At 36.9% G+C, this 11,529-nt stretch overlaps 1 protein-coding gene across 1 annotated transcript; it reads left to right on the top strand.

Moving 5' to 3' along the window:
* Nucleotides 1-637: 637 nt before the first annotated feature.
* Nucleotides 638-11,238, top strand: LYVE1 (lymphatic vessel endothelial hyaluronan receptor 1). The gene is made up of 6 exons (XM_009328578.1): nt 638-867; nt 5,523-5,682; nt 5,789-5,928; nt 8,444-8,743; nt 9,539-9,617; nt 10,352-11,238. The coding sequence occupies exons 1-6, from the start codon at nt 786-788 to the stop codon at nt 10,536-10,538; spliced, it is 948 nt and encodes a 315-aa protein (XP_009326853.1). The 5' UTR covers nt 638-785; the 3' UTR covers nt 10,539-11,238.
* Nucleotides 11,239-11,529: the final 291 nt, after the last annotated feature.

Raw genomic sequence — 11,529 nt, 5'->3', positions numbered from 1 at the left:
AAAAATCGTTTCCTTGCTAAGACTTCCTGAAGGTTTGCTAAGTTATAGCCGTGAGGATCATCTGTGTTTTGAATCAGTCTATTGGAATCACTGTTTGTTGGAACTTCACAAAAGACAGCAGTGAAGGGGCTGGCTCCCACCTCTGTCCCTACAGCCTCACAAGGAATCCCATTTACAGTAGTGTATCTCCAAATCTGTTCAAAACTGAGTATCATATTATCTCTGTGTTATGGTACCTATTTTTGCATTGGAACTCTAAGGCAAAGGAAGGTAAAAGTACTACATCAAGACAAATAGGATAGGGGGAATGGATGCCCTTCCAATTCCAAAAGAAAAATCCTGCCTGGCATGCTGTGATACAATAGAGAATTCATTTTATTTACCAGATGAATAGACAACATGAGTAATGAGCTGTTAATCAGTAAAACAGGAAAAAATAGCAAAAGAAAAACTTCTTTCAAAGTGTTTACTGACTTAGCAGTCTAACAGTCTTATCTCCCTTCCTCAGCTGTGTTTTCTGAGTCAGCAGTAGTTAAATTTTCCAGCAAGTCCTACATGAAAGAAAGTGTAAAAGGTGATTAGGGATTTCCAGTCAGTGACCCCACCTTTGAGTGGGACAGTCAACACATTTGCTCTAACGTTCTTTCTATGAAGCAGTGCAGTGACAGCTGAAGTTGCTTTCAAGAAGTCATCTCAAAAGTGGTCTGACAGTATCCAATACCTTAACTTTTCTTAGCACAGGAGACAAATCACCTTGAGTTTCTTAATTTTCCAAGTTGGTGGCAATGGCAACTTATTTTGGAGTTACCTCAGCAGTGTTTTTCATCTGGGTTATGACATTCATGGCTCAAAATTACTTTATAACAGGTATGTAAAGTTCCACTTTTTAAAGACTCCTAGTTGAACAGTAAAGTACTTGAAAAAAGTAGCTAGATTTGCAAACAAAAATGGGGAGAAGGGAGCGTGTGTAAATGTGTTTTGGGCATAGGAAACCACAGGGTTTTGAGAATACAGTGCAATGAAAACTACTCTAGCATATAGGGGAACTTTCATTGTTTGTCTAATTTAATTACTGTCTAAATGCTGTAGCATTATTGTCTAAACGTTACAGAACTGCTTGTTTTAAAGATTTGGTATTGTATTTAGGATTAAGTTCAGATCTATTGAAATGTGATTTTATTTTGTATTATTTAAAATACCACAGCAAACAGTTTTGTACAATCCTCAGAGAGCAAAGCATGCATGAAACCAGTTCTGTGTGTCTGTGATAAAATGCTCTTTAATGCAAAGTGTTTTGCTCTGATTTGGCAATATCCAGACACTGACTTGATTTGCAACATTGCAGGAAATGTGTGGTAGGGATTTCGCAGTTCATCTCCAGGGCAGTCATGCCTGTCTCTGGTTAATACAGTGCAAAAGTTCCTATTTCGTATAAACTGTTCGAAAAAAATTAACATAGGGAGTTGCCAACATCAACTTTATCACACAGTGCTTAGATAGCCCTTCTCCCTCAAACATTATTATATGAACCTATTTTTTCAATCAAGGTCATATAATACCCCTTTTTTTCTATATGTTAGTGAAATTTTAACGTCTTCTCCTTCAAATTCCATGATCAACTTGACGTAATCTATTCTAACTGCAGTAGCTACAAGGATATCTGCAGATACTCAATGTACATCAGATGTTTCTGGATGTTTCACTGTAATTTGCAAGGAGTAAATGCTTGTTCTACTTATGTAAAAGAACATACACCATTGTTGCAGACAATTGATTTTCTCATCTACTGAAAGGCTTCTGAAGGAAACCTGGACTGAGTGAATTAGATGCTCAAGTCCTATTGAAATTCCACAGGATTGGAGTACCTAACAACAGTAGTGTCCTCCAGCAATCCCAAACACTGAATAATTTTCACTGGGGAAATGGAGAGCTTGAGCCTTAAGACTATTCCTTCCTTCCAGCTGTTAGGACCCCCCTTAGTTCCCCTCCAAGCCTCCCTTGGGGTACCTACTCATGCACCCTCTGGTCCTCGGTCCAAGAGCTCCAGTTAAGCTCAGGGATGATCTCCAGCTGTGTCTTTGAGCTCTGTTGCAGCATGCCCTGCCCCCTCCTCTAGTGACTTACTGACTGGGCTTCACAGGTGGACTCTGGACTTAGGTTGCAGGTAGCCTTGTCTCCAGGACGGAATTCAAGCATGTGTTATAGGTAGCACCATCTTCTGCTGTTCCCAAATGGACTTTCTGGATGAACCCTGCATCTGACTCATTGTCTTGCTCTCTCTGGGGCTGCCAGTGAAACCTGCCGCTGTCACCACTGTGGTCCTGTTCAGGTGCTGTGGGACTGTGCCCTGGTTGGTGAGGGCACTGTCCTGCCTGTGCTGTGGTCACCCTCAGTTCCTGGCTCCTCTTTCCTTGTGCAACAGCCTCATTCTTGCTGCTCCCTGACATCAGCAGCCAAAGGAAACTCTCCCTAATAAATTAGAGTGAATGCTTGGCGCAAGGCAAAGAGAGAGAAACAACAGCTTCCCCAAAAAAGCAAGAAGAGAACTAATGCACAATAAAGCCAATACCTGTAGCTTACAAAAATTGAACTATTTTCTTCCTGTCCTATGACAACTTTGTCTTGTTGTGACATTCTTCTGTCTAGGTCTTCCCACCTTTCTCAGTAAAACAGATTTTTCACACAAGACCCAAATACTGGGGAGAATGTCCCATTATTAGTAAGTTAATTAAATAGAGCAAAGCTTAAAGTACAGCTATGTGCAGCTTGTGGACCAAAAAGGATAATATGCTTCTAAAGGATTAGTCTGTCTCCTGTACAAACAGTCATCTTTAGAACAGAGTTCAGAGGTGACTTAAGAGGTGATGAGAAGACTTGAAGAGGCTAGTGTTCTCTTTCTGGATTTCTTCCTCACACTGTAAAACCATCTGGAATTTAGACTGAGGCTGATAACTTTTCCAAAACACTTCTTTTACTTCACCATTTTGTTTTAAAAGACCTAGCTAATTCTAAGGTACAACTTTGGTCCATGTCCTACAGTCACTTTTCTTATCGCTTAAGACTTAATTTTCTGGTATTGAATTTTTATAATATGCTAAGTATCTATTATGCAATTCTCATGTAAAAATATTTGTCCTGTAATTGAATGACTAAAGACTGTAACAGTTTACAAGTATCTAGGCAACTTTCTAAGGTTTCAGGAAATTCCATTTAGTCAGCTGTTCAGCTGACTGAAATTTGTAAAGTTGGTCATTGAGAAACTTTCATTCTCAGCATTACATTTTTTTTAAAGTTGTATTAGCTCAAATCTAAAGGTAGGAAAATAATTGACTAAGTAAGCAATAAGAGTAAGAGTGAAGTCTGAGCATAAAAAGTAGTAAGGAAAGTATTTAGGCATAAACCCTAAAGGAGGAGTGGGGTCTTTGAAAACTAAGAAAGAGGAATTGTGGGATGTGCCTCAGCAGCTGAGACAGGGAGTTATTCAGGAAACCAGAAGCGATTCTCAAGAGGACCACGAGAGTTGCCTGTTAGCAAAAGGGAATCAAGAATACTTAACACTGGAACACCTAGAATAGAATAGAATAGAATAGAATAGAATAGAATAGACTATTTCAGTTGGAAGGGACCTACAACGATCATCTAGTCCAACCGCCTGACCAATTCAGAGCTGATCAAGTTAAAGAATGTTGTTAAGGGCATTGTCCACATGCCTCTTAAACACTGACAGGCCTGGGGCATCGACCACCTCTCTAGGAAGCCTGTTCCAGTGTTTGACCTCTCTGATAGAGAAGCACTTTTGCCAAAGTAAAGACATACAAGAGGACATTCATGAAGACAGGCTGGCCGAAAGGAAGAAATTTCACAGTGTGAATCATATTCACATTGGGACTACTTGGATAGACTTGAGGTCCTTGATACCTACCCACACATCTTCACTGAGCAACAGGGCTCCTCTGCATCCTCATGCAATATGTTTGGGCTTGTCTTATGTTCAAGTCAGGGCTGGATGCAGCCATGATTTGGCTATGGGCCTGCTCAAGTGTTCACTGGCTCACCTGCCAGGTGACTGGGTCTACACCATACCAGGAAGTGTTAATGGGAGGCCACAGCCTCCATCCTGCGAGATAAATCCACCTCATTCAATGATTGCTCTACCAAACATTTAAGTCCAATTAAACTAAATGTAAAGACAGCAGAGATGCATCTTTTACTAGAAGCCATTTCCAACCCCACCACACCCAGTGGGAGCAGGAGTGAAAAGCCTGCCTTTCTTTTAGCATTCCACACAAGCCTAGTCATCTTTATCCCATTCTCATCATGGGAGTGGCTTGGCTGCTAGTTCTGTCTTTTCAGTCATAAAATTCAATTTAACCTCTGCTGCTAAGAAGTCATGTGGTGGATCTGCAGGCATCACTTCATCCTGACTTGAGAGTTTGTGGATTGCCTGTATTCTGATACATAGATTTTATGAAGTATTCATTAGTGTACATACCTGGTGAACACACAGTCTGAAAAGCATATTAAGCAAGGAAGTAACACCTGTGGCTGTTGGTTATCTGAAATGTTTGCAATGAAATGTTGAAATATTTCATTTAATATGGCAATTACTGTACATAACTCAAAGAAAAAATCTTTTTTCCAGTATATGCTTCCAGTGAAATATGGAGGCAAAAGAGTAATATCCTTTCTCCTTGCCTGTGTGAAATCCTGAATTCTGCCCTATGTCCTTAACACAGGCTAAGAAAGTAGAGCAGGTGTAATCAGACCTAAGCTACGTATTTCCTGGTGCAGGTGTCATGAATAGTGTGCCAGCTATGGCTATCTAAAAAAGCTGGATGAACTGCCTATGGAGGAGGAATGGGGAAAAGTGTCATAAATTCACCCAGCCTATCCCCTCCTTTCCTGCTGCCTGCCAAGCACTCAGTAAATCAAACCCTTGACAGTGGCTGGGGGTTGGAAACATCATGCCAAGCTAGGGAAAAAAAAAAAAGTTTAGGAGGAATAAGGAGCATAAGGAATGATACAATCTGTATAGGCGTATTTTCTTATTGGTATATTAATTTGATGAAAAATTATGTGTAATACCTGTGATAGAACTGATATTGGTAAGAGTGGTGTACTGACAGAATCAGTGCCTCAGTGCAACTGTTAGTTTTATCATTTTAATTAAAAAAAAAAAAAGAAAAAAAAACCTGTCTGATTACTCTTCCTAGTTTGCATGAATAAATATGACACATAAGAATGTCTTTAGTAAGAAACTGACTCCAGGTAATGACTCAAATGCTGACTGTATATGCATTTAGTCTAATAACAGCCAAACCTCTTGAAATTCTAGACTATTGTGTTAAGAAAATGTTCTATTTTTAAAGTATATCTCTTTTGCTAGAAATTAGTTTTCTACTATCTTCAAGCTAGAAACTTTTAACAAGATTCAATTCAGTGGAATGTGATCTTAAATTCTTAATTAGGAATAAATGTTAATATTCAAATACTAACCTTGAATATTTATGTCTAAATTACAGGTTCCATTCTTTCATCCTGTAGGATCACAGGTGTAGGAATTTATCTTGAGGAGAAAGTGAATTTCTCAGAAGCAAGTAATGCATGTAATCAACTGAATCTACAATTGGCAAGTAAAGACCAAGTTGAAAAGGCTTTGAAACATGGCTTTGAAACATGCAGGTATATGACATCAGTTAGTGTCTCATTACCTTTAGTGAACACCTTTACAGACATCTGAGGCTGGTGATAAATCTAATATTAAAAGGACTGATGCTTTTTATTGTAGCTATGGATGGGTGAAAGATGGATTGGTTGTCATTCCTCGGATAACATCCAACAAGAAATGTGGTAAGGGCAACGTTGGACTAGTGCCATGGTATGCTGAACCCTTTAAAACATTTAAGGTTTACTGCTTCAACTCCTCAGGTACGTAAGCATGACAACCACATTTTTTTGTGTTTTGGTTTCGGTTTTATTATTTTTTTAATATCTGCACGAAAAAATCATAACAAGTGAGTGAGTTCTTATAATCTGTTGCCCCTTCCCCCCCCCCCCAATCTTAAATGTTGTCAAGCTGTATTTAGCTCTGTAGGGGAAAAAAGAAATACAAAAGGTCAATTCAGTTAATCCAAATTAATGATTTGGTGCTGCTATGAAAGCTCTTGAAGAAGAGTTGTTTTTACCATTCTGTAATGTCAACACAATGCTCTTAATATGTTTTGATTATTTAGGCACGCTAATTTGAAAGACAGTGAATCGAACCCTTAACCAGGATGTCTGTGTGTGATGTGTGTTTTCTTGCAAAAAGACCAAGAGTGGGGTACTTCAGGAAAAGTTGAATGCTTTTTGATAAAAGGAAATGTAGCCATTAAACTAAATTAAAATATAAGCTAGAACAGCTGAGAGACCATAAAATTAACTAGATTCCCAATCTATTGCCAGTAAAATCAAACATAATGTGCATCATCCTATGTGTGAAAAGACCTGTCCTTCCCCTCATTTTTGACTGTCTATTCCCAGATTGAAGAAACAACAGTGGAACTTGGGCCTTGATGTAAGTTAGATCTTCTCAGCACAGTAGATCAGTATTGTTTCTTAATGACTTCTGTGGTATTAACTAAAAATAATTAGAGGCATTGTGTTCCTGCTAGTGTCCCATATCTATGATTATTATGTAACAACTATCCCAATAATTAGACCATATAGAGGATCAAGAAATAATTTCTAATCAGTCCCTAGACCTTACCAACAAGTTTTAGATAACAAGAGCAAGAGATTAGGTACAAAATCCTGAAATTTTTCAAGAAAGATGTGTGAACAAGGGTTGGAAAGAGCAGGAGAAAGATGGGTATGCAAGATACGCCCATGCAAAGATATAACGACTTAAGACCATGTCTGGTGACTGTGAACATTGGAGCTTATGAAGAGACGGAGGATAAAGCTGTTCGGGAGAAGGCCATGCTTTCACCAGTCGGACTTTGTTCATGACGCTGGGCCATTATAGTAAAGGGCAGTAGGTGATATAAGTAGTTGGCTTACAAAGTATCTGACTGCTGATAAGAAAGCACTGCAGAGAGAAAGCACCATTAAAAATTGACTTATCGCCTACCCTGTAAAGTTAACAATATGATTGGGCTAACAGTTTTTCTCTACAGTCCATAGCTTTTATTGATGAATGCATAGGTGAATTAGTACTCAGGCAACACGCTCTAAAAGAAGCTGCTCCTACTGGTAGTGTTATTTCTTCTGTTCCTACGCAACATGGTGTTTCAGTGCATGAAATGTGTCATTCTGCATCAGAAATGTTGGATAGGTTGGGTAATGCTAAGGAGGTAGCAAGTAATTCCAAATTACTTGCTTTGTTTAGCTTTAATACAAAAAAATTATACTGTTACAGTATGTGAAGAAAGTTAAGCTTGATGAATGGTTAGAAAATAACTTAATGTATATTTAACATTGGGATGATTCTGCATTTCTTTATCTTACTTTCCAAACTGTTGCCTGTCCAAGGTATTTCTTACCCAAAATATTTGGCAGAAACTCATTCTGTCAATTTTCTTTGTGCCAAAGAAATGCCAAAATCACTTGAAAACTGTAGTGGAAAAAGTAGAAAGCCCCTGCCATTTAGCTTTTTATTCCGTGAATGTAACTGCGTCATCAGACTTCCCATGGGGATTCATTTGGAGAACAGTACATATGTCATTTCCCTGTTATTTATGTTGTAATCTGCTTGTTACTTTAGTGAAATTTTTATAGCTTTACAGAATATAGAACTTCACTAGAAAAGAAGAATTTTCACATTTTCACAAGCCTGATTCAGAACTCAGCTTTTCCATTTACATACAAAAGTCCACTTGCACCCACGTTTTTATATAGACAGCATTCACATCACTTAAATGACTTAATTTCTGAGCGTGCCTGAAGTTTGTTTCTTTCTAGCTCCCATTAGAATCATGTCACTTCTTTATTTCACACTGGTGCCTGGTTTACCTGAAAGTCTTATGGGCTACTTTTGTTTCCAGGAAATCAAAGTAGTGTTCCAAGTATCAACAGTGCATGCATATGTTTTGAACATATACATAATATAATAGAAATATTTTTGAATCTTGGATCTGCAGTTAAGTCTCCTGCTCTGCAGGAGGTCATATTATTGTCTTTTATTTGCGTTATTATTCTAAGTACTTTTCAGGAGGAATCTTGTCATTGGTATGCAATTATAAAATGAGCGGCACACTTGCTCAAAAACGTGTTTAACTATGTGAGTAATGATAAAAGGTGCGTAATCTGGGTTGTAGCCACAGGTTTCAAATAGGCATGCCTGATTTGGGTAGGGCTTTTGTGAATAAATAAATAATAATTTCCAGAAGGGAATGACTGAGGAACAATTTCAATAAACATGTGTGTACAGTCATTACAAAAATAACATCCAACACAGCTACAGATGTTCAGATTAATTCATGTAAACCAGACCCAACTACAACCATACTACCTGCATCAAGTGCACCAACGGACTTAACCGCATATTCAGGCTCTGATTTGACTGAGAACATCACAGCAGTGCCCAACGTGACAGAGTCGGAACAATCCCTGAAAAATATAAAATTTCGTGTAATATGTATAACTGAAACTATATTACCAACAGAGGGCACTACTACAAAAATGCCAGAGGAATACTCACCGATTGACTCTCCTAACTACACTTCCCATGCTGCCTTTAAGAATGATGCCATTGTCTTTGGAGGTAAAGGCCATATATGGTAGCTATTTAATCAGAAGAGCTAGTTACGTAGATGTTAGTAATAAAACTGTTTAGTGCTATTTTTGTTTGCTACTCCAGCATCCATTTTGATATAGCTGAACCTGGAGGCAGAATAGGAGTGTTATGGTTTTGCAGAAGCAAAGCTTATAAGGCAGAGGATTTTAAAATAATTTTTAAGTAGAAGTAAGATCTTATTTTATACTTTCTGATAATATTTCAATATGAAATGGTGGAATTTCATGCTAGTTAATGTGATCTGGGGTAAATATGTTTCTGAGAAAGTCTTAGCAAACGCCATGTGCTCAGAGCAATGGAAAACTCGGCAGGCTCTCAAAAACAAAAGAAGCCAAGAAAGTTTTAAGGAGAATTGTTGTTCTCCAAATATGGACGTGTTCTCAAGATATGAGGTGTGAATAAGTAATCCTAATATACAGCAACTGAGAAATAGACTAAATTTGAGGAAAAGCATTCTAACTGTAAGGATAGTTAACCACAAAAATGTGTTCTCTAGGCAGGTTGTAAAAACCCTCCAATGAGCAGATTAGACAAACATCTGTCAGGGATTGCCTAAATACCTGTTTTAGTCTCTCTTGAAAAAATGAGCAGGAGTAATGAACCTCTTGAGATTCCTAATACCTCTATTCTTGAGTTGATGTGTATGTACCTCTTTTACACTAGGCTGTTTTTAGAAGAATCTGAATTTATGCTCATGAGCCTTTAGAAAGTCAGAATTAAGTACATATAAAAACTCTGTGCTTACTTCACTTTTATCTCTAGGTATCCCCACTGCACTTCTTGTACTGGCAGTCATCTTCTTCATTATTTCAGTTGTTCTAGCAGTCTGCTATATCAAAAAGTAAGTTTATTTTTTTTTTCTCTTGGACTGAGTTAACTCCTAGAGTACAACCAGTTAATATTTTAAATATATAGCTAAAGAGCAAAGAAGTAATGATAATGACATAACAGTGTAGCACAAAGAACAAAATCTTAAACCCTGTTGTTATGCAGTTAAAGTTTGTTGCTGTTATTGCCATTCCCTGCTTTAGAAAAGGAACCAAAGACAAATATTGCCCATTTTTGATTAGTCAGTCCTGCCTAGTGTGAAATATTTCCAAGTGTGCCAGAATAGCAACGCTGAAGTGTGCATCTGTTTGTATATGTCTGTTTATACAGTTTTATTCTTGTTTCTTTCTATGTCAGACTCAAGGTAAAAGTTTTTATTATCGGACTATGATTGTGTTCAGAATAAAATAATTGTTGAGCTCGTTTGTCATGCGTAAAGATCTTCAACACAGCGCATCATTAAATCGTATCAAAAAGTTGTGTGCATTTCTAACATCCTAGCCCAGATAGCTTTATCGCTGTGTACCATGAATCCTGAATATACATTGTGTTTTTTAAAAAAATATTTATTTAAAAAGCACATTGCTTGAAAAAGTACAATGATCTAGCATACCACTATTTTCTGTCAGACTTTTGCTTGAGTATGGCAAAGAAAGTTAATTCTAGATATTTTTCATTTTATATCTTGAGTGATACTACCAAACTATGTCAGGGTTTCTGCTTTACTATCCTTTTTTCTATTTAAAGGTACAAGAAAACCTTCCCATTTTCAAACAAGAATCAGCAAAAAGAAATGGTTGAAACTACTGCTCTGAAAGAGGCTAAGTCAAATGACAAAATACCTGAGAAGGAAACAAAGAATAATGGAAAAAAGGTGGAAGAGTCTAAAACCAAGCCCGAGGCCTCAGTAAAATGTCTAGAAGCAGAAGTTTAAGGGGAAGAATGTACACTTCTTGACAGAAATATAAAACGAAGCACACAGAACTTAGCAATGCTTTTAAACATGGGTGATTGTAAATTCTCATGACTGAATATTTTCTCTATCTTAACATATGAAAAGTTTTTTTAAATAATTACATCTTTAGCTATAAATGCTCTTGCAGAAGAACATGGTATCTTATTTACCTGAAATAAATAAAACATCTGTATTACAGTTCATTTTTCATCTTGAATAAAGAAGTAATTAGGAATACACTATTAATGACATGCAGTGTGTTAACTATTTGCACAGAATTCAGATCAATATATAATGACAAGGGGTTTTTTATCTGGCTGGAAGATGTCTTCTAACTTAATGTCTAAACTAAAATGATGATACTGTAGCTCTTCCTCATGTAGATTAGCTTATTTCCATTGAGTAGTTGCATACTGTTTTTAAAAAAGTCTGTTTACAAACAGAAGAAATAAGTCTGTTTACAAGTGAGTAAAAAATTAAAAGATCAACCCACTGTCATTCAAATACCCAAGGAAGGGTACAAAGACGCTGATGTTTATCTGTATACAGTAATGAATAATCTTCTTAGGTATCTTCATCATATCATAATTTACTGTTTTATTTATTAAAACCTGTATCATTCTTCTGCATCAGATATTTGACGGGGAAAAAAAAAAAACTTGAACTGTATCTTGACAGTTATATTTAAGATCTTTTGTGTATATTTAAGTGTGGCTTTCATAATAAAGATCTCAGGTCATATGGGACATTTACAGTACTTCATAAAAAAATAAAGTATGGTAGATATGTTTGTCTGGACAATTTATTCTCATGAAAACTGTCTCACAGTAAAAAGAGCTCATATAACCTTAATGTTACAGAAGTAATTAGTCGTTATAAAAGAACACTAGCAATTTATCAAATATTTTCTTGAATAAATGGTTTGGATAACTTATTTTTTTATGTCAAGGAGGTTATTATGGCAAAGGAG

Source organism: Pygoscelis adeliae, unplaced genomic scaffold, assembly GCF_000699105.1.
Source record: "Pygoscelis adeliae isolate BGI_AS28 unplaced genomic scaffold, ASM69910v1 Scaffold166, whole genome shotgun sequence".
Lineage (NCBI taxonomy): Eukaryota > Metazoa > Chordata > Aves > Sphenisciformes > Spheniscidae > Pygoscelis > Pygoscelis adeliae.
This window is presented reverse-complemented; position numbering and strand designations above follow the sequence as displayed.

Bases quoted from the DNA above. Each gene is read 5' to 3' on its own strand.
- LYVE1 (XM_009328578.1), top strand. From the start codon at position 786: ATGGCAACTTATTTTGGAGTTACCTCAGCAGTGTTTTTCATCTGGGTT. The intron at 868-5,522 runs GTATGTAAAGTT...TCTAAATTACAG, and splicing joins TCAAAATTACTTTATAACAG to GTTCCATTCTTTCATCCTGT. The intron at 8,744-9,538 runs GTAAAGGCCATA...TTTTATCTCTAG, and splicing joins TGATGCCATTGTCTTTGGAG to GTATCCCCACTGCACTTCTT.